General features: G+C 33.7%; 1 protein-coding gene across 1 annotated transcript; it reads right to left on the bottom strand.

The window, feature by feature from the left end:
* Positions 1 to 463: 463 nt before the first annotated feature.
* On the bottom strand, positions 464 to 23597 carry LOC132736861 (DNA mismatch repair protein Msh2-like). The gene is made up of 16 exons (XM_060724080.1): positions 23466 to 23597; positions 22113 to 22226; positions 21796 to 21932; positions 20790 to 20906; positions 20052 to 20230; positions 19437 to 19518; positions 18938 to 19109; positions 16616 to 16741; positions 15493 to 15588; positions 14857 to 14921; positions 14051 to 14218; positions 7981 to 8072; positions 7410 to 7564; positions 6955 to 7022; positions 2706 to 2819; positions 464 to 647 (listed from the first exon to the last, which is right to left on the bottom strand). Exons 1-16 carry the CDS (start codon positions 23521 to 23523, stop codon positions 486 to 488), a joined length of 1905 nt encoding a protein of 634 aa, XP_060580063.1. The 5' UTR covers positions 23524 to 23597; the 3' UTR covers positions 464 to 485.
* Positions 23598 to 24201: the final 604 nt, after the last annotated feature.

Genomic DNA, 24201 nt, shown 5'->3' with positions numbered 1-24201 from the left:
CAAACGCTTCAAGTACTTTAAATTGTTTCTGGAGAGCACACAAAAACAACTGGTTCGTACTCAAAGAAAACAGGTCATCTGTACATCTCATGTAAAACAACAAATTTCTTGTTATTTCACAATATTTCTACGTAATTCTGATTTGATTTCCAGTAATTAATTTTTGAACATACATCAAAAACCAGAAATGAAACCTATGTTAGTAATTTATTCTCCGTTATTTTTCGCTAAAATTCTTATTATTTCTCAAAATTTCTAGTACTTTATTCTAATTTAAGTCTGTAAATTAACATGTTTTTAAAAAATTTACCAGAAGAAATGTAACCTGTGTTTTCGCCAAAAATTTCTTGTTATTCCAAAATATCTTAACTTAATTCTAAATTAATTCATGCAAGAAACTTTTCCAATACACTTCAATCACCAGAAAAGTAACCTATGTTAATTATTTGTACTCATTTTTCCCCCCATATATTTATAACATCTATTCAGCTTTTACGAGCAAGAATATCTTCAATATAAGAATTGTTTTTAGCTTTAAGATCTGTTTTAAGAGATTCTATCTTTTTGGCAACTTCTTCTTTACTAAGGGAAGCAACTGGAATTTCCCTGGCTTTCTTCAGAAACTCTGTAATAAGCTCTTCTCCCTCCTGCAAATAGAAATTAATGGTTCGTTTTCATGTGTAAATTTTTAATTTTGCTTAAGCCGGTGCTAGAGGACATGGACAGTAGCATGCAATTACCATTTCCCTCCATGAACAGGCTCAATCAAACAGAACCTGCAATATTTTCAATTTTGCTCTTTTTGGCATTCTTGAGGGATTCCCTTTTCCACTATTTCCTAGTTTTACTGCATAACATTCACATCAATTTCAGATTTGAAACAAATAATCACAGAGCAACAGATAAGGTGCGTATTTGCGTATTTACGCAATTAATTCTATAAATTACGCAATTGATATTTTAATAATGCGTATCAAAACGCATTAAAAAAAATAAAATGCGCAATTGTCTTAAAAACCCGTGCATATTGTTATTTTCATCACCGCAAATGAATCTGTCGTACGCTCGTAGTTTTGGACAAATTATATCGATATGCATGCTATCCGAATATTCCCGAATCAATGCTAACTAATCAACGGTCTCCTGTCTTCGACGGTCCCCTGTCTCCAAAGACCAACTAAGTCATATCAATAAAGCGTGACACCGTCGTGTCTACTCAGGTTGACGGTCTTTACAGACCAGCAGAGACCGTTGATTTTGCGGAGACCGTCAATGAGTAGGTCCCACCTGTATTAATAGACGCTTTGAAAGAAATATGGCGTCGTACAAAAGGGAAAATGATTTGAAACAAAACATTCGTAAATAATAAAAAATCAGTCAGAAAACGAACTTGTTACAAATATTATGAAATATAACATGAGCATTTTATATAAGAAATAAAACAATTGTGAAAAGTTCTAGAAAATTGTTAATCCTATTTTCTTTTTAAAACAGTTCAAATTTTATTGATATTGAAACCATAAAATTAATATTTTCATTATTGAATACCCAATTAATCTTGAAATCATAGGGTATCGAGTTTTGGAATACCCAATTAAATGGAGCCAATACCCAATTCCAAAGGAAATGATGGAGTAATACCCAATTCACTTTTAAAGCTTATCTGTTGCTCTGTAATCAATAATGCCAAGTTACTCACTATTAACGTTATTTTTACAACAATAAGTTGTTAGAGTAAATCAAGTGAACTGACAAGAATAAAAAGACGTCAGTTTAAGGAAAGATCCATGCTTAAGTTATAGGTCTTGACCAGTGACCAAGCATTAATTATGATTCTACATATGTGTAAAAAGTTCATGATTATACATCTTTTAGTTAATAAAAAATTAAATAAGTCTTCAAATCGTCAAGCTAAAAAGTCACTTAACATAAGGACTTTGATATTATAAACCCAAGAACCTACAATGGACAGTTTTAAAGTAAAAACAAGATAAATCCATTACAAACATTAAAATTTGATAGTAAAAAAATAATCACTCAACCATAGTCTCCATCGGTCAAAAATTAAAGTGACATTATGGTCAATTTTTCATTGGCAAGTTGAGCTGAACTGACTACATTTGTATATATTTCAAAAAATTTAGTGTTAAGGAAACTGACCAACAGTTGATATTGGAAAGTGTTTGGGGATGAAATATAAATCTACCTAAAATATAAAAAGACTGCCCCTCTCTTTTTCAAACTGTAACCTTAAAGGTTATTTCTGACATATTTATAGAATTGAGCAGTGTCATGACAAAAAAAACATAATGGGTTTGCGACCAGCATGGATTCAGACCAGCCTGCACATCCCCGCAGTCTGATCAGGATCCATGCTGTTTGCTATCAGTTTCTCTACTTTTAATAGAGTTGGTAAGCGAACAGCATGGATCCTGATCAGACTGCACGGATGCGCAGGCTGGTCTGGATCTATGCTGGTCGCAAACCAATTATGTTGGTTTTGTCATGACGTGGCTCAAATTTCCTTTGGTCATGAGAGTTACTTATCATTCATATGAAGTAAATTTTAAAATTAAATGGAATTATGACGCAATGTCAACATATTATAACTTTCAACTGTCCGCTCATCATATATCCTTGGATCGGCATAACATCACTTTAAATTAAACATTTTATTAAAAAATGTAAAAGTTAACTCACTATACCTGTTTTACAAGTTTTCTCTTTTTAACGGCTGGTTCATCCTCCCCTTCAAGGTCCGTACCGGATAGACTGATACACTGATAATCTTCTAACTCACAGGCTTTCTCCTTGGCAAACTGTCAAACATTAAAATAACATACCCTTGTAATTATAGCTACTTAATATAACATTGAACAAGAGAGCCATGTCAACATGGCCATCCCCCGCCGAATGTGTTTGCTCATTGGAAGAATGTATATGTAGGTAGAGCGGAATAATTCCATTTTAAGATTCTTTTTGGTAATGAAAACTGATGGCTATAGTGATTACAGAGATTTGAAACCTATATGAATACTGATGGCTGAAAAATAACAAAGGGCAATTACTGAAAAAAATAATGCAGGATAGGTCAAAGGGCAATTACTGAAAATAAATGCAGGGTAGGTTATCATTTGCTTGTGTGCTACATCCCTCCTCAGTAAAATCTATCCACCTATGAAGTTTTCAAGTTCTTACCTCAAATACTTTTTGAGAAAAAAAAATTGAATTGAAAAATTAAGTATGAAGTTTCATTTTGATATCTCAAAGGCTTTTTGAGTTATGCTCTGGACAAAAATTAATTTTGAAAAAATAACAAAGGGCAATAACTCAAAAATAATGCAGGGTAGAGTTATCATTCTTAAGCACTGCACTCCTCCTCAATGAGATCCATCCATCTTTGAAGTTTCAAGTTGATACCTCAAATACTTTTTCAGATAAGCTCTGGACAAAATAGCAATGAAAAAAAAACAAAGGGCAATAACTCAAAAATTGTATAGGGAAGAGTTATCATTCTTGCGCACAAACATTCCTCCTCAATATAGATCTATCCACCTATGACATTTCATGTTGATATCTCAAACACGTTTTTGAGTTATGCTCAACTCAGGTGAAAAATTAGGTATGAAAAATAACAAAGGGCAATAACTCAAAAATTATGAAAGGTATAGTTATCATTCTTGTGCACTGCACTCCTCCTCAATGAGATCCATCCACCTATGAAGTTTCAAGTTGATACCGTCAAATACTTTTTGAGATAAAAGTCTGGACAAAATAGAATAAAAATAACAAAGGGCAATAACTCAAAAATTATGCAGGGTAGAGTTATCATTCTTGTGCACTGCACTCCTCCTCAATGAGATCCCATCACCTATGAAGTTTCCAAAGTTGATACCTCAAAATACCTTTTTTTCAGATAAGCCTCTGGACAAAATAGCATGAAAAAAACAGAAGGGCAATAACTCAAAAATTGTATAGGGAAGAGTATCATTCTTGCGCACAACATTCCTCCTCAATAAGATCTATCCAACCTATGACATTTCATGTTGATATCTCAAACACTTTTGAGTTATGCTCCACTCAGGTGAAAAATTAGGTTATGAAAAAAATAAACAGAAGGGCATATACTCAGAAAAATTAATGAAAGGTAGAGTTATCATTCTTGTGCACTGCACACATCTGAGTGATATCTATGCACCTATGAAGTTTCATGTTAATATCTCTCATAGGCTTTTGGAGTTATGCTTCTGGACAAAAAATCAAAATTTTGAAAAAATAACAAAGGGCAATAACTCAAAAAATCATGCAAGGTAGAGTTATCATTCTTGTGCACTGCACCTCCTCCTCAGTGAGGTCTATCCCCACCTATGAGTTTCAAGTTGATAACTCAAAATACTTTTTAGAGATATGCTCCGGACAAAAATGTCCGACGGAAGGACCGGACGGACGGACGGAACGGAAGACTATTTCTATATCCCTACCGCCGCAAATTTTTAAGGCGGGGGATAAACAAGAAGCATCAGAACATGCAGTGTTAACACAAACACTGTTTGAAACAAGAAGCCATGGTCAAACATGGCCATCCCCCACCGAATGTTTTTGCTCATTGGAAGAATGTATATGTAGTAGAAGCGGAATAATTCCATTTTAAGAGGTCTTTTGTAATGAAAACTGATGGCTATAGATGATTACAGATTTGAAACCCTATGTGAATACTGATGGCTGAAAATAACAAAGGGGCAATTACGAAAATAATGCAGCGGTAGGCTATCATTTCTTGTGTGCTGCATCCCTCCATCAGTAAAATCTATCCACCTATGACGTTTCAAGTTGATGCCTCAAATACTTTTTGAGAAAAAAATTGAATTGAAAAAATTAAGTATGAAAAAGAACAAAGGGCAATAACACAACAATTATAAAAGGTAGAGTTATCATTCTTGTGCAGTGCACACCCTCCTGAGTGAGATCTATGCACCTATGAAGTTTCATTTTGATATCTCAAAGGCTTTTTGAGTTATGCTCTGGACAAAAATTAAAAATTTTGAAAAATAACAAAGGGCAATAACTCAAAAATAATGCAGGGTAGAGTTATCATTTTTAAGCACTGCACTCCTCCTCAATGAGATCCATCCATCTTTGAAAGTTTCAAGTTGATACCTCAAATACTTTTTCAGATAAGCTCTGGACAAAATAGCATGGAAAAAAAACAAAGGGCAATAACTCAAAAATTGTAAAGGGAAGAGTTATCATTCTTGTGCACAACATTCCTCCTCAATAAGATCTATCCACCTATGACATTTTCCATGTTGATATCTCAAACACTTTTTGAGTTATGCTCAACTCAGGTTGAAAAATTAGGTATGAAAATAACAAAGGGCAATAACTCAAAAATTATGAAAGGTATAGTTATCATTCTTGTGCACTGCACTCCTCCCTCAATGAGATCCATCCACCTATGAAGTTTCAAGTTGATACCTCAAATACTTTTGAGATAAAGTCTGGACAAAATAGAATGAAAAATAACAAAGGGCAATAACTCAAAAATTATGCAGGGTAGAGTTAACATTCTTGTGCACTGCACTCCTCCTCAATGAGATCCATCCACCTATAAAGTTTCAAGTTGATACCTCAAATACTTTTTCAGATAAAGCTCTGGACAAAATAGCATGAAAAAAAACAAAGGGCAATAACTCAAAAATTGTATAGGGAAGAGTTATCATTCTTGCGCACAACATTCCTCCTCAATAAGATCTATCCACCTATGACATTTCATGTTGATATCTCAAACACTTTTTGAGTTAAGCTCCACTGAGGTGAAAAATTAGGTATGAAAAATAACAAAGGGCAATAACTCAAAAATTTTGAAAGGTAGAGTTATCATTCTTGTGCACTGCACACCTCCTGAGTGAGATCTATGCACCTATGAAGTTTCATGTTAATATCTCATAGGCTTTTGGAGTTATGCTCTGGACAAAAATCAATTTTGAAAAATAACAAAGGGCAATAACTCAAAAATCATGCAAGGTAGAGTTATCATTCTTGTGCACTGCACTCCTCCTCAATGAGGTCTATCCACCTATGAAGTTTCAAGTTGATAACTCAAATACTTTTAGAGAAATGCTCCGGACAAAAATGTCGGACGGAAGGACGGACGGACGGACGGACGGAAGGACGGAGACTATTTCTATATCCACCGCCGAAATTTTTCGGCGGGGGATAATAACCATTTCTGACATACATTCTAAGTCAAGAATGGGCATAAGTCTAAAAAATTGAGCTTTTGAAATTACGCCCCTTGTCTTACAACTGCCTATTGTCATGATAAGTTAGTATTCTAAGCTTCATAACGATACCTTTAAAATTGTTTGAGTAATGAGCTACGTAAAAGATTTTGCACACTGACAATGATGATGTTACAACGATCATATTAGCCGTTTTATTTTTTTCAAAACAGACAAGCAAATAAAACAAAAATTGCTATTAAAATATACTTATCAAGCACACTTGTTACAAAAAATGCTGAATTAACATTTGTAACAAAGATGTATCTTAGTGTAACTATGAACAAATGTTTCAATGACTTGAGCTACTTTTGTGTTCTACACGATTCCAGAGACATAGCTAATGTAATCTATGTCTCTGACGATTCTGAATTTCATGAAGAGCACCTCATTTTTTTTTTCAAACTTGAAAACTTCATACTGCTCTACATCTTTTTACCAAACATGTCAATCATTGATATGATCTAATTTTTGCAACAGACATTTATCATTTTTGCCTCAAACAGAAAATGGTTGGGAGAGTTTTTTTTATCAATTAACTAGCAACTATCATTGTACATCTATATTTATTAATTTTACCCACATTGAAAATGTGTGAAGTCATAAATTGTTTAAGTATTGTTCAAAAGGTATATTTAGGCACTTAATAACAATATTATCTAACAGTAAATACCTGAATAACATGTTTAGGAAAATGTGCCAATTCTGCCACATGGATACCAAAACTCTGGTCACATACACCTGAAAATATTGTATTCATCATCTTATAATTTCACATCATGAAAAGTTCTGTCGATCTATTCCTTCAAACTGTTTAGGTCATTTACTCGAAAAATATTAGTAAAATATGTACACTAATCTAACAATCAAACAGTTTAATTTTCAAGGAAACTTAATGTGCTTTAACTGAAATTGACATCTAAATAGCATAGAACAGCTAAACATTAGTCGATTGGAAGTGAAATATTTTCAGTAATACAGAGTCAATACCAGTTCCTAGCCAGTCAGCAAAGCTGATAAAACAACCTTCATGTTAATTCTTTCTTTCCCCTTTCACACCAAGACAAAACAAGAGCTTGGATAATGTACAATTTGGTTTCAAAAAATGGTAATTTCAAACAACTATACCTGGTTTAACTCTGTACAGCAACGTTAATGTATCATTACTAGTCAAGGCAGTTACATGTAGATTATTCACAGTGGGCACTTTATCAGCAAGGGCAGTTAACTCATGGAAGTGGGTGGCAAACAGACAGTAAGACTTCAACTGTGTCGCTATATTTCTGAAATAAGCAATTATTGTAAAGAAGTCAAAGCCATATTTTAAAATATTTTGTTATGTATACTTTTTATTACAGTATCATATACTAGAATTCTTACAGATCCGTCATTTAAAAGTTTATATCTTTATAATACTTTAAGAGGGGCATAGCAAACCCTATAGTTTTAAACATTTATGATAATCTATGTCAGTTTACAAAATGGACCATGAGACACACATTCCTCATGTTAACTACTCAATAAGTATGCTATAATTTCACATAAACTTTAAAAAAACATATTCTTATAAAAGCATGGATAACATAAAGATTTTTTCTAGTAAAATTAATATGAACACACATTAAAACCAGTCAATCACATTTTAGATTGTGTAACATAAATGGATTCTCCCTGAAAAATTTGAATAAGCAACACCTACTCTGAGATAGCCCATGCCAGTCCAAAACCATCATATGTAGACGTACCTCTCCCTAACTCATCTATGATGATCAATGAATCCTCTGTCGCTGACTAGAAATAAATTACAATCATAACAAATTTTAAATCTGACAGTTAACAATTGTAACAAAGTTCACAAGAAGCGCCGCAATGCGACGAAAACCAGGTTTTCAACGACCAAGTTTTGATGTGACAGCAATCAATAGGTCAAAGTGCACTGAAGTTATTGAGTACAAGCTGAAAATTCTATTGTAAGCAAATGACCTTGAACTTGTTCTCAGATATCTAAGTGGCAATCCAAAGCTGCCACTCAGCAAGTTTGGTGTCAAAAGGTCAAAGCAAACTCAAGTTATAACATGAAAACTAAATACACAAGAGGCATGTCAACATGGCCATCCCCCGCCGAATGTGTTTGCTCATTGGAAGAATGTATATGTAGTAGAGCAGAATAATTCCATTTTAAGAGGTCATTTGGTAATGAAAACTGTTGGCTATAGTGATTACAGATTTGAAACAAATGTGAATACTGATGGCTGAAAATAACAAAAAAATAATGCAGGGTAGGTTATCATTCTTGTGTGCTGCATCCCTCCTCAGTAAAATCTATCCACCTATGAAGTTTCAAGTTGATACCTCAAATACTTTTTGAGAAAAAAAAATGAAATTGAAAAATTAAGTATGAAAAATAACAAAGGGCAATAACTCAAAATTATAAAAGGTATAGTTATCGTTCTTGTGCACTGCACACCTCCTGAGTTAATCTATGCACCTTTGAAGTTTCATAATGATATCTCAAAGGCCTTTTTGAGTTATGCTCTGGACAAAAATTAATTTTGAAAAATAAAAAAAGGGCAATAACTAAACAATTATGCAGGGTAGAGTTATCATTCTTGTGCACTGCACTCTTCCTCAATGAGATCCATCACCTATGAAGTTTCAAGTTGATACCTCAAATACTTTTTTGAGATAAAGCTCCGGACAAAATAGTATGAAAAAGAATAAAGGGCAATAACTCAAAAAATTGTACAGGAAGAGTTATCATTCTTGTGCACAGCATTCCTCCTCAATAAAATCTATCCACCTATGACATTTCATGTTGACATCTCAAACACTTTTGAGTTATGCTCCACTCGGGTGAAAAATTAAGTATGAAAAATAACAAAGGGCAATAACTCAAAAATTATGAAAGGTAGAGTTATCATTCTTGTGCACTGCACACCTCCTGAGTTAGATCTATGCACCTATGAAGTTTCATTTTGATATCTCAAAGGCCTTTTGAGTTATGCTCTGGACAAAAATTAATTTTGAAAAATAACAAAGGGCAATAACTCAAAAATTATGCAGGGTAGAGTTATCATTCTTGTGCACTGCACTCTTCCTCAATGAGATCCATCCACCTATGTAGTTTCAAGTTGATACCTCAAATACTTTTTGAGATAAGCTCTGGACAAAATAGCATGAAAAAGAACAAAGGGCAATAACTCAAAAATTTGTTAGGGAAGAGTTATCATTCTTGCGCACAACATTCCTCCTCAATAAGATCTATCCACCTATGACATTTCATGTTGATATCTCAAACACTTTTTGAGTTATGCTCCACTCGGGTGAAAAATTAAGTATGAACTAGAAATGTGTCCATAGGACACGGGTGCCCCCACCGCGCCACTGTTCTGTCAATCTTTTTACTAAGTCAAGGGAAATAACTCTACAAATACTGGATAAATCCACAAGCGAAACCCCAGGTGCAAATCTAAATATGCTGAGCAACCTGCCCATAAGGTTTAATGACTATGTCAAATCCTTTTTGAGTAACTTGCGACACAAGTTGAAAATTGCAAAAATTTTCTAAGTGAAGGGCAATATCTCTAAAAATACTAAATAAATCCAGACGAAAATACCCAGGTGCACAACTACACATGCTGATTAACATTCCTGTAAAGTTTCATGACACTAGGTCAAATACTTTTTGAGTAACTTGCGACACAAGTTGAAAATTGCAAAAATTTTCTAAGTGAAGGGCAATAACTCTAAAAAATACTAAATAAATCCAGACGAAATACCCAGGTGCACAACTACTCATGCTGATTAACATTCATGTAAAGTTTCATGACACTAGGTCAATACTTTTGAGTAACGTGCGACACCAAGTTGAAAATTGCAAAATTTAACTAAGTCAAGGGCAATAACTCTGAAAATACTAAAAATATCCACATGAAAAACCCAGGTGCACAACAACACATGCTGATCAACATCCTGTAAAGTTTCATGACTCTAGGTCAAATACTTTTTGAGTTACATGCGACACAAGTTGAAAATTGCAAAATTTTACTAAGTCAAGGGCAGTAACTCCGAAAATACCAAAAATATCCAGACGAAAATACCCAGGTGCACAACTACACATGCTGATTAACATTCCTGTAAAGTTTCATGACACTAGGTCAAATACTTTTTGAGTTACGTGCGACACAAGTTGAAAATTGCAAAATTTTACTAAGTCAAGGGCAATAACTCTGAAAATACTAAAAATATCCACATGAAAATACCCAGGTGCACAACTACACATGCTGATCAACATTCCTGTAAAGTTTCATGACTCTAGGTCAAATACTTTTAGAGTTACGTGCGACACAAAAGTGAACGGACAGACGCACGGACGGAAGGACGGACGAAAGGACAAGGGTAAATCTAAATGCCCGCCACTAATGTGGGGGCACAAAAATAACAAAGGGCAATAACTCAAAAATTATGAAACGTAGAGTTATCATTCTTCTGCACTGCACACCTCCTGAGTGAGATCTATGCACCTATGAAGTTTCATGTTGATATCTCATAGGCTTTTGGAGTTATGCTCTGGACAAAAATCAATTTTGAACAAGATATGTTGGTAAAACATGTATGCCCCCTATCAGCAGCCAATTAGACATGTGATAAGGTTATTATGCATGACTTCTGACCCAGTGATCAAACAATTGATAAGGGTTATCAAGTATCTACTGGTCATGACCTTGACCTTTGACCCCTTAACCCAAAACTCAATAGGGGTCATCTGCTAGTCACGACCCAAATCATCATAAAAAAGTTTGAAGTCCTAGGCCTAAGCGTTTTTAGTTAATTGATCAAGAAAACCGATTTTACCTACAAGGTCAATGTGACCTTGACCTTTAACCCCTTGACCCCCAAAATCAATAGGGGTCATCTGCTGGTCATGACAATCACCATGCCAAGTTTGAAGTTCCTAGGCCTAAAGGGTTTCTTTTATTATTGATCGGAAACCGTTTAACATACAAGGTCAATGTGACCTTGACCTTTGACCCCAAAATCAATAGGGGTCATCTGCTGGTCATGACCAATCACCATGCCAAGTTTGAAGTTCCTAGGCCGAAGTGTTCTTTAGTTATTGATCAGAAACTGTTTTTACTTACAAGGTCAATGTGACCTTGACCTTTGACCCCTTGATCCCAAAATCAATAGGGGTAATCTGCTGGTCATGACAAATCACCATATCAAGTTTGAAGTTCCTAGGCCTAAGGGTTCTTAAGTTATTGATCAGAAACCGTTTTTACTTACAAGGTCAATGTGACCTTGACCTTTGACCCCTTGACCCCAAAATCAATAGGGGTCATCTGATTGGTCATAACCAATCACCATACCAAGTTTCAAGTTCCTAGGCCTAAGCGTTTTTAGTTATTGATCGGAAAAATGTTTTTACCTAAGAGGTCAATGTGACCTTGACCTTTGACCCCTTGACCCCAAAATCAATAGGTCATCTGCTGGTCATGACCAATCACCATACCAAGTTTGAAGTTCCTAGGCCTAAGGGTTCTTAAGTTATTCATCGGAAAGCATTTTTACCTACAAGGTCAATGTGACCTTGCCCTTTGACCCCTTAACCCCAAAATCAATAGGGGTCATCTGCTGGTCATGACCAATCACCATACCAAGTTTGAAGTTCCTAGGCCTTAGGGTTCTTTAGTTATTGATCGGAAACCGTTTTTACCTAAGAGGTCAATGTGACCTTGATCTTTGACCCCTTGACCCAAAATCAATAGGGGTCATCTACTGATATGACCAATCACCATACCAAGTTTGAAGTTCCTAGGCCTTAAGGTTCTTTAGTTATTGATCGGAAACCGTTTTTTGCTTACAAGGTCAATGTGACCTTGACCTTTGACCCCTTGACCCCAAAATCAATAGGGTCATCTACTGGTCATGACCAATCACCATACCAAGTTTGAAGTTCCTAGGCCTAAGGGTTCTTTAGTTATCACTCGGAAACCATTTGGTCTACGGACCGACGGACCGACAAGTGCAAACCAATATACCCCCTTTTCTTCGAAATGGGGGCATAAAAATAACAAAGGGCAATAACTCAAAAATAATGCAGGGTAGAGTTATCATTCTTGTGCACTGCACTCCTCCTCAATGAGGTCTATCCACCTATGAAGTTTCAATTTGATAACTCAAATACTTTTAGAGATATGCTCCGGACAAAAATGTCGGACGGAAGGACGGACGGACGGAGACTATTTCTATATCCCCCGCCGCCTTTTCGGCGGGGAAAATTAACCTTGATCACAGACACCTGGGTAGCAATCCCAAGCTGCCTCTTGATATAAGCTACCCATTCATCAAGTTTGGTGTCAATAGGCCAAAGCAAATTCAAGTTATTGAGCAGAAACTGAATTGCTATTTTTAGTAACAGTGACCTTGACCTTGCTTTGGCCTATTGACACCAAACTTGGTGTGTAGGTAGCAAGTTTGGTGTCAATAGGCCAAAGCAAACTCAAGTTATTGAGCGGAAACCAAAAGTTGACACCCGCCCGCCCATCCGCCCGCCTGCCCGCTGACTTCGGCAGTACAATAACCCGGTTTTCGTTGAAAACCTGGTTAAAAACTGACAGTTTTAATCACTGCCCTCACTTTTAGTGTAATGTTAATTTCCCATAAACAACTGAGAGTTATTTATACTGTTGATGCAAGTGTACTATGTGACTAAGAAATTTGTACTGTTACAGGGTAACAGTATTTTTTAACAGTTTAAAATCTGGTCACATGGTCTATTTTCTTAAGAAAATAAAATAAAATCATCATAAAAAAAAAATCACAGTTACTGTTCGGAGTAATAAAATAAATTACACATGGGTTTGTGAGTTACAGTAAAAATAACATCACTTGTAAAAATACTTTTACCCGAGCATTAACAGTAGTTTCCTCGGGTTGATATTTTTACTGTTACCCACAAACCCATGTGTTATTTATATTTTACTAGTCTATTCTATGACTTATATCACATTATATTTCATGTCCAGCTAGCTTACAGTCTGTCATTGGCTCTAGATGCTCTACTTAGTTGCCCACTTATGCCTCAAACAATGCATGTAAAGGTATCCAATGTCTTCATCTACCAGCAAAACTGGAAAATTCTCTATAAATTATGACCTTTACAGTGTTGGTGTGATGTAAAACTCTTTATTTACATAAAAAAGTTCATTTTAAGATAAGTTAAAAATGATGACTATAAGGAGTCATTTATTAGCTTTTTAACCGCCTCAATTCTTTTTTGTTTGTTTTAGGTTTTACGTCACATTGACACAGTATAGGTCATATTGCGATGTTCCAGCTTTACTGGTGGAGGAAGACCTCAGGTGCCCTTCCGTGCATTTCAGGCACGAAAGGGCACCCGAGTAGAACCACCGACGTTCCGTAAGCTAGCTGGATAGCTTTCTCACATGAAAGAATCCAAAGTCCCAGTCGGGATTCGAACCCACAGTGGTAAGGGGCAAGTCATTTGAAGTCGACAACCTTAACCACTCGGCCAAGGACACCCCTACCCTCAATTCTTCATGTGCGAGATCATTTCATATAATCTTCTCTAATTTTAGGAGAAAAAAAAACATAATTTAAAATATCAATATACATGTAAAACCATCATGTGATAAAATTATTTCAATGGGGGCAAAAATCAAATTGACGCATCAAATATCAACATGTGATCAGAAAGCACCTTAGAAATATACATGTATGAAAAAACAAAAGCTGTGATAGCTTACCCTTAGTATAGAAGCTGTTTCTAACATTTCTGCCATAAATGTGGACACTCCCTTCAGTTGACTGTCCCCAGCACCCACTCTAGCAAGTATACTGTCAACTATAGTGACGTCAGCCTCGCTACATGGCACAAAACATCCCAGTTGACACATCAGTACTGTAACACCAACCTGGTGAAATAAAGTAAGATACAAAGTAATATTATGCCCATCTAGAGGTATGTATTGAATGAATAGGTGACAGTCAAAGTATGTTTACATTTCCCCATAATTTCTTTCAGTTTTATAATTTACATTGTACGAACTATAAATAAATATTTCAGATGACCCAAGAGTTTAAACCAAAGATCATTAGGGTGATAATTTCTATAAGTACTTGGCTAATGTTTAACAAAGTTAATAAATCAAATTCAACCAAATTCAACAATATTCTAAAGTTAAGTCAGTTAACTGAAAGGATATTGCTGCTACTCTGTAGCTTTTTATTAACAATTTTGTACTAGACTGTTTCCTTTCGTAAATTGGCATACCTGTACCACTAATTGAAACAGGCTTCCCAGAACTGTATTACATAATAATAAAAATCTCTTTTCTTTTAATTACTATCTTCTTGGAAAAACTGTCAACTAAATAGCAATAAATGCCATTTTTTTAAGTTATCTCATTCAGTTCATTTGAAATCAAACCAGAAACCAAAAACTTATATTCATACACATACATTTTGTATAGTGATGTTAAAATGACTTGATAATATCGTCAATCAATTTTCTAATATACTTGATTTAAAATGAGATTAATGATTTACTTACTGAGCGAATGTATGTAGATTTTCCTCCCATGTTTGGTCCTGTTATGATGTGAAACATCTGTTTATCTGAAACAAGATTTTTTTTTAATTGTTTGGTACAATCATGTGAGCAAATATTTTCCCTTTTTTTTACTTGAGGATAGGTGGCTTATACTACTGTTACTTCTTCAGGATATATAACAAAACAAGAACTATCAGTAGCAAAATGTGCTACAGTATTTCCTGTGCTTGAAAGTTAAATAAAGAGCCTTGGGTTGGGTTTAAAGTTGCACAGCCACTTTTCAAATGTCATGTCGCAACATTCCAGATAAACTTATTAAGAAAGATATCAGAAGACTCTCCTTGCATTATTTAAAGCATGAACAGGTACATAAAAGGAACCTCCTTAGTTCTATAAACTATCAGGACAGCCTCCTCACATAAATAAATTCCAAGGCCCCGGCCAGGATATGAAATACACTATGTCAAGATAATCAAGTATTCTAAGTTTCATACTGATAACTTTTAAAATGTTTAAATAATGTGCTAAATTAAAGTTTTTGCATGACAACCACCACAACAATGCAGCAATAGTAATAGCTAGCTTTTTTTTCGAAACAGACAAGCTAACAAGTTCTTAAGTTCTTGTGCCACCTACCTTTTTCAAACTGTATATCATTAGGTATAAATGCTATATCATCTTGCATCTCCAGACATGGGTGTCTTGTTTCCTTCAATTTTATAATACCACTGCCTGAAATAATATAGCAAACATCTATGGTGTCTTAATGGCTGAGTGTCTAATACTTTCATTTGTATTTCTCAAAAGCTTTTCAGTTTTGGCATCCTGTTAAAGTTTCCAAAATGTAACTTACTTGTCATTTACCTGAACCATCTGTTTTTACTGTTGCTTTTTAGCAATCCATACGGATTTATCATTTCATATGAAAGTCAACATACTTTGTTTGCATTTTGCTACTTTTATGACAATTTCACATTCAGCACTACTTTGTCTAGGTGATAAGTATCTGTAATAAAACTTATGTTTTACATTTCTAAAGAAGGAAAAATGTCTTCATTTTTTAGCATAATGTGCCTTTAACTATATCAAACTGTGTAAACTTTTGCCAAAATTAAATTTGTTGCGTGACATGCTTTGTGGTGAATTGGAGGTTCAGCAATTTGTATCCTTTATAATAAGTGGTACCAAAGACAGACCCATTCACTTTTATAATAAGTGGTACCAAAGAACGGACCCATTCACTATCTGTCCTTCACAATTTTCAGACTGGGTCCAAAGACATGTTCACCATTCAGATGAAAATTCACATTAGATTTGACCAATTAATTCTATGATTATATCTTAAATTATGCTTAAAATTGATTTCTTCTTGTGTCAATGCACTGTATAATATTAAATGGAATCGACTGACCAGTATTTCCAGTGCTGACATCCCTTTACATTTTCATAATCATGTCTAGCTATATGTGATGGTGCAAGAAAAATATGTCACAATTATATCTAAGTACAGACTATTTGGGACAAATATATTAAAGCAAGCATCTTTCAAGTTATTTCAACAATTTTCAGGAATAATTTGCCTTTTTTTTTTATTGGGGGGGGGGGGTTGGGGACTATGCCTTTTCTAATAATTTTCATGGGGATCCATTCACAATTTACATTTCTCTGGCAATACATTGTAATTGAAAAACTTTACATTTTAACTGAAATACCTGCACAGCTAATAATAAAATATAATAAAACAAAATGCTTCCTTTACCTTTTTCCAGTACAGTAGGTCTGACATATGGTATTGGAGCACATGTTGTCACCTGGGAGAAACTCACCAATACATCTAACTGTGCCAATATATCATTAATAATCAACATAGGCTCTACATATCCAGCTGAAATATGCAAAAATGTCATTATCATAAACAGTTTAGTTTAACCCATTACTTCATATACACACCTTTTAACGCCTTTTTCACCCCCCCCCCCCCCTTTTTGTTGTCTCAAATGATGAAAAAATGCCTTATTTAGGCCCCCAACACTTGTTTTTGTTTGAGAAATGTTGTTAAAAAAAGTGACCTCTTTTTCGGCGCGGCCCCCCAGCCAAAAGATACATCAGGGGGTTGCCAGAAGGGGGATGTGCCAAGAAAATTTTGGACTTGTGAGAGGCTGTAAATGACCCCAGATTGATCATAAGGTAACGTGTAACCAACGCTGAAAAGCATTTGACTCTATCTCAATCCATTTAGAAGTTGCAGCACTTTGAAATCAATTTTGATGGAAAAAATCAACGCAAAATAGTGATTTTTGGCAATTTTGAGATGTCCCCTCGTTGCCATGGTAACAGAAAATTTAAGCCTGAGCATGTTGTTGCAAGGGCAATGGTCCAGTCAACATTTGTGCCAAGTTTGATTAGTGTTGAAGCAGTTTTTATAGTATTATAGCAATTTGAACTTGTAACGGGAGACTTTTCAATGAAAACAGCCATTTTTCACAAAATGCTCATGAAGTAATGGGTTAACAGAGACACAGCAATAGCCATGAAAAAAATTGTATGCTCTTTAACATGTCAATCAAGAATACTAGATAGCCATGATAATAAAAATTTTAAAATTCTTTTGCCAAGAAATCTTTTTAACCATGAACAACACAGTGAAGGGAATCATAAAATAGTGAGTAATACAAAACTATTGGGATTTATTTTTGAACTCTCAAAATAATTTGAAAAATCCTAATGCAGCATGAATATCTGTAAGTTAACATAATAAAACGCCATAATAATGTTATAAGGATTTACACAAGCAAGCAAATAAAACAAAACGATAAACTATATTCCTCACTGATTGAAGTCAGATTACGGTAAAAGTGGTAAGGCAACATTTGATCATAAATTGTAAAATAGGAAAATTCTCAGGTGCTGCTACATGTATCCTTTCAAGCCCTTGCACTTGAGAAAAACTACAAACTGAACATATACTAATTGAATAGCTTGCTATTATTATCTTATTCAATCACCAACTTCTCCACATGTGTAGAACCATTATCCTGTTTTCTCGTATTCTCGGGGGGTTAAGGACTAAACTTGGTTGCATAATATTTAAAAAACATTTTGTTACAGTATTTTTAGCCTGATACACAGAGAAATACTTTATTAACAAAATATAAAGAAAGAAAGATCGTAACTGTAAGCAAAACTAAAGATATTTCTGCTTGTATATACTGACCTTCACCCTCGATGTGAAGCAGGTGCTTTCTCGTATTCTCGTGGAATTTGATTGGTTGTTAAGGCTGGTCGCTATGTGATGATTTTATTCTACATACCAGTTCAAATCATTAGTGCCACACCTTAATAAGTGTTAAATGGCCTAAATCTGTAATTTTATTGTGTTTTAATAACAGCTTGGCAGGCCATATCAAACTTTTAGGATCATATTGACGCCTCTTTGGTACCAAATGATTTTGATTCTTCCAAAAATAGTTTGAACTCCATTTAGTGTTGTTATTTACATAATCTCTCTAATATATATTAAGTTTACGTTTATTTATTAGTGACTTATTAGTTATATGAGCATTAAACAATGAAAACTACTGTTTTCCATTGCAGTTGTCAAAAATGAAATGTGTTTAGGACAAACAATGTTTCATTATTGGTTTTTAATTGGAGTTCATATCTTTTTTTACTATCTATTCGTGGAACAAATATTTTGAGCTGTATTGTATAAATAGTAGTGTGAGCGTCTTGCGTCAGAGACCCGCTACAGGTTTCTGCAACATGGAAAAAACTAGAAAATTGATGATTTTTGGGGGGGGGGGGAAATTGATAAATTTAATGCTTATTCTCTGGATTTTACGATTATTTCCACAGTTATTTTGGTTTTTTATCTGTTTTTGTCGCATTTCTTTTATTTTTTTAATGGAGATGAAAATGCTCTGCTAAATAGACATGTTTTCGGATATCAACGGAAGTCGCGAGCGTCTCTTCCATCCGTTTTAATTATTCCACGAGAATACGAGAAACCCCGAGAATACGAGAAACAGGGATAAAGGTGTGAAAAATCAACCACCAAAACAAATATTGGTTAAAATTTTACCTGCAATTCCAATAACCTCGTTCACCACACTTTTCTGTTGTTCACCGTACTCTTCCTTCGCCTCTAGGTAATCTGTATTAAGTTCTCTCACTGCCTTGTTATGGAACCTCACACCATTGGTCTTTGTATCTATGGTGATATAGTTCTTGTTGTTTCTTAAAACTTTCTCTTCCTGTGTCAAAATAATACTTGATTTAAACATGATATTTTATCGAACAATGTTTGCAAACTAGTACCATTTAAGATAAAAAAATACTGATTTGGAAAACAAGTATGTTCTGTTATATAAGGTAAAAAATAATACTTTGGAAAACAAGCACGTAAGTTCTCTTCTTTAAGGTAAAAATAATTATTTTGAAAACAAGTATGTAAGTTCTCTTCTGTCACAGTGACAGAACTGTTTCATCATATTTTTAATTTTATTTAATATATATTTATTCAGGTTATATAATCATTATATTTGTTAAGTACTGTATCTATAGAACAAGAAATAACTTACCTTTAAGGTCACTCTAAAGAAATATCCTAACTGAGCATTGCTTTCTAACTTCAACACTTTGTTGGGCTCTAAACCAAGATCCCTGGCACCTATAAGTTACACCATAAAGTTAAAAACACATGAAAACAAATATAACACAAGTTTTAATTCATCAAATCAAATATCTTGTACATTTTATTCTGCGACACACACATTACAGTTAAATTGGACTGACAACAATATAAACAGATACCATAGAACTTCAGTAAGTTGATGGGTAAAAAGTCAAAACATCAAGAACTTCAACTCATGAAAAAAGGTCTCAATTTAATGACAAATTTCAAACTGTCAACGCTTACAAGTGAATTAAAAAATGCGAAACATAAGCTTACAGTAATATATATATATAAATGTAAAAGGTATGAAAAATATTTTGAGATTGAAGGTGTCAAATTAATCAATGGACTTAGACTTGTCTATGACAGAATGTTTTCCAATTTTTTTATTAATTTCAAGATCATGTTCAACTCATTTAGTCCCCTCTTACCATCATGCAGAGATATACGGTGGCTTGCAAACCCCATCAGCCACAAAGATGTAATTTTTAGATAAAGTTACTCCTACATGATGTGTAACATACATACCTTGTTAAGTTGACCTTTAATATTGTCTTCTAACTTGTCCATCTTTTCTTTTAATGCTGTCAGACCCTCATCAAAGTCGGCTTTTATGACAAACTCATGGTTCTCAACTTGGTCAAGATCCATGGTGGCTTCAACCATCTCTTGAAACTTGGCAAAGTCCATTAACAGCTCCTGTGTACATAAATCAGTAGAAAAGTTTAGACAAAATGAAGGCTGGGGGCCTTGATAAATTTGTTTACTGTAATATTTCTTACTTACATATCAAAATGATCCTTGTTAGATATATTTGAAATAGAAAACAATAATGATATGTAATAAGTTAACAATATTACAATTAAGAAATATATGCAATTTAACATAAGAATACACACATTTTTCAGATAAATTATGCCTTCAAAGGATTACAGTCAAGAAAAGAACATTGTTAACAAAGATAAATGCTCCAAGACAAAGCTTTAATCGTGAGGTAAGGAAAAGTAGAAAAATCTCTTTTTGAGTGACCTTGACACAATAAACATATACTGAAATTTAAGAGTCCAGAAGGTGCAATGAAACAGGTGGAAGGACAGAGGGAAGGACAATTGACCTGACATTTACACTTGTATACTCAGTAACATCTTACAAAAAGAAAAATACAATATCGCTTACTGAAATGTATGGGAATAACTGCATAAAATTTAACTCAATGAGAATTATCCTACATTTATCCTGTTGTATACACACACTGTACCTTGAGAGGATTGCTGAAAATGTCCATGAGAAGTGATTTATGCTGACTGTCAGTTTTCTCCAATGTTTCCAGTAGATATGGCATCTTATCAATTGCCTGATAAACTCTGTACACATCCTGCAAGGACAAATACATTTTCTATAATTTCTTAGTTTAGGAAAGGAAAAGCATACATGTATTTATGACTATCTTTTAATTTAACAATTCAAAGTTTCAAGATAAAACTATTTAATTACTGAATATCTTTTAATAAACTAATGTTGAACAAAAATTTCTTAAGGTAATCTTATTGCATAATCATTTTAAATGACAAAATATCTTAACAGAAGACAAGACTTTAAATGTACTCTATTTAAACATTTGTGGCCTGTCTTGGCTTTCTTGTAGTCATATGAGATAATTGACTATTTCCAAAACCTTAAAATCCAAATGCTTCATATTGCTCACATCTCTAATTAGCATATTCATCAATATGGCAATACAATTTTCACTTATGTCTCAAAATAAACCATGTGTAGTCATCTATAAGTATAAAAGTCAGTTAAGAATCATTTATCCTAACGTCACATTTCAGTCAGCTTAGCTCAATAGGGAAAGCTTTGGATATGTAATCAAGGGGCCGCTGATTTGGTTCCCAAGCAAGACAGACTTTCTCTGTGACAATTACTCTCGGACATCTAGTCCAATGGTCATTTGTCTCTCGCTATTGATTCGGAAATCATGCAGGATCAGTAGTTGATCACTTGCAGAGAAACGGTAATTACCGGTTAGTTATCCAGGAGAGCTTGCTAGGTGTGCTGATCACCTCGATATGTCCAAAAATAGGACTAAAATCCAATCAATCAACTAAACTAACATCACGTTTTGAAATCATACATCATGCAAATAGTATTTGAATAATTTTTGAATCTCTTCTATTTAGGATTAAAAAGTATTAATTAACAATGTCATTAAAACATTGTTATATTCATATGAAATCGAAGTTTACTAGTAACATTACATGTACCTGCAATGAAGCTTTTTTCCTCTGGAATTTTTTAGCTAATCTCTGGAAATCTGGTATCCTTCTTAATTGATCTTCAAACAACATCTGTCTAAGCTCTGTATCTTCAACAAATGCCTCGACTATGTTTAGCCTCTCCTCTGTGGAAAATATATAAAAATGTTTGTTACATAAAGAATGTTAAATAAACAACCACTGTACATGCAGGCATTTATAAAAGCTTATAATAACAAGTTAATATCCATTAATTCTGATTATAGATTTATATCCTCAAAATTTGTTGAAAGATCTTAACTTGATTACAAATTAACAGCTTATACCTATTCTATTTTTATCCACCAATGGCTGTTTGACCCAGTGACCTAGTAACCTTTGACCTTGTGCAGTGCGACATCTATTTAGAAGACCAAGTAGACACTGATTCTTGTTGCCTCCTGAATAAATATAAGAGTATCATGTCAGGAAAAAATCATAACAATGTAATTACATGCTAAATGCAGACTTCACCTTTTTCTTTTTTTGCTGGAAAAACAATTCTATATTGTTTTAAACTACATGTAAGTATTTCAGTAATTTAATCTTGGATAAGTGCAAAATATCACTGTTAAGCCTTCATCAAAACTGCGTCCCCAGAGCTATTTACAGTGCATTAGTGCATGATGTTTCATTTATAAAAATAGAAAATTAGGAAACAAATCATCCAATTTACTAATTTACATATAAAGAGCAAACTATGATTAAAGGTATCAAAGGGTTTCCTTATTGTTTATGTAGGCTATTTTATCAATGGAAAATTTTATTTTTCCAACTTAATTCTTTTGAATTAACAATTATATGAAATAATTTATCTAAAAACAACTTATTCAACCTTTAGAAAAGCTTAAGGCCACTTTAACTTTATTATGACTTCACACAATATCATTACTGAGACTGGATTTTCTAGTGTTTGCATTGGTTCTTTAAAACTCTTAGATTTGTAAAGACACATACTGCTATAAGAAAATAATGTTATTTAACAAAACTAGGTTTCTTTATATTTTTATTCAGAAGTGTTTAGAATATCCAAGAAAATGAATCAAATACGATCTAAAGTCACAGAACAAAGTATTCTAGCTAGGTTATCTCAAGCCTCATTGTTACCTTAACACGTCATCCTATGCATGCAATTTCATTCTTAAATATGCCGAAATGACATCATTTTAAGGCAGCTCATTGATAAAATGCGCAAAAATGACGCAGATGTATAGTATGCGACTCATCTGGCACGCCCCATGCCAGATGAAATTACAAGCATGGGTTAAACTAACACCAATTTGATATGCAAGAATATTCATTCCTTTAAATATGTTATCTTGAAAATTGTCAAAATTGAATTGTTACAAATTGCCTAAAACTTTTTTTTCATAAATTATAACTATTTTAAAATTGTGAAATTTTCTTTTCAATGTCAAACTGAAATTTTAAAGAACGTGAATTAAAGTCTAGACTAGCATGCCATAATGAAAATGCAGGACTCTCACAAAATGCTAATATTTCAAACAAACCTCTCAATATGGTAAAGAAAACCTACTTATACAGAGCAATAAAAAATACTTTTATCTGGTAAAAAAGCATTGTGAGTATTATGTAAAATTGAAACAAATGTCATTGACACTGAAATATTTTTTTTCTACCTTCAGTAGAACTGGGGAGTAGATTCAGGGCTCGAACAGCGGCAGCATCAAGTCTCATATACTGACCAAGGTCAAAGGTCGACAAAGTGAACTGACCAAAATTACTCTCATCTGATAGCAGCTGAAATACAAATTATTTTTACTTTAATTATATGAGTAAAACAACACAATATAACATTCATTGCTACTGTATTTTGAATTCAGATTTTTGTCTCTATTTTGAATAAGGACTTTTGTCTTTTTCTTTTTTTATAAGAAACTTCTTAATTTTTTAATCTGTTTAAATGTTTGTGTTATTTGACCTTGTAAACTTTCGATAACTATTCACATTTTATACACTATTATATGATTACTAATGTTCAAGTTTAATTTGCATCAAAAATTTTTCTCAACTTTGTATTTGCTTTAATGTTTATTGCATAGCATGGTACTGTTGTTGTTGTTGTTTTTTATTTACATATTTCTACAACTCTTTGATCTGCATTCAGAATATACAAGAATTTTGAAACTTTGTAAACTACTTTGTACAAATAAAATGTTTGGTATTTGGTTTGATCCACCAAACTTCAAAGATATTTTCACACTTTGATAAACAACAATGTACACATGATTGGTACTTGACCAATTGACCATGTCAAGCAATGATTAGCTCAAAGGGGAAAAGTTTGCTTCTAACAATAAACTGTTTCACAGTTTGTTCTGATGATCAATCAAGTACTGTAATTACTGTAAGAAC

The sequence above is a fragment of the Ruditapes philippinarum genome, unplaced genomic scaffold (genome assembly GCF_026571515.1).
Source record: "Ruditapes philippinarum isolate M1 unplaced genomic scaffold, ASM2657151v2 ctg9131_1_1_1_1, whole genome shotgun sequence".
Taxonomy (NCBI): Eukaryota; Metazoa; Mollusca; class Bivalvia; order Venerida; family Veneridae; genus Ruditapes; species Ruditapes philippinarum.
This window is presented reverse-complemented; position numbering and strand designations above follow the sequence as displayed.

Bases quoted from the DNA above. Each gene is read 5' to 3' on its own strand.
- LOC132736861 (XM_060724080.1), bottom strand. From the start codon at position 23,523: ATGAGACTTGATGCTGCCGCTGTTCGAGCCCTGAATCTACTCCCCAGT. The intron at 14,922-15,492 runs GTAGGTGGCACA...ATCTTGTTTCAG, and splicing joins TGATATACAGTTTGAAAAAG to ATAAACAGATGTTTCACATC. The intron at 7,023-7,409 runs GTATAGTTGTTT...CAATATTTTCAG, and splicing joins GCTGTACAGAGTTAAACCAG to GTGTATGTGACCAGAGTTTT.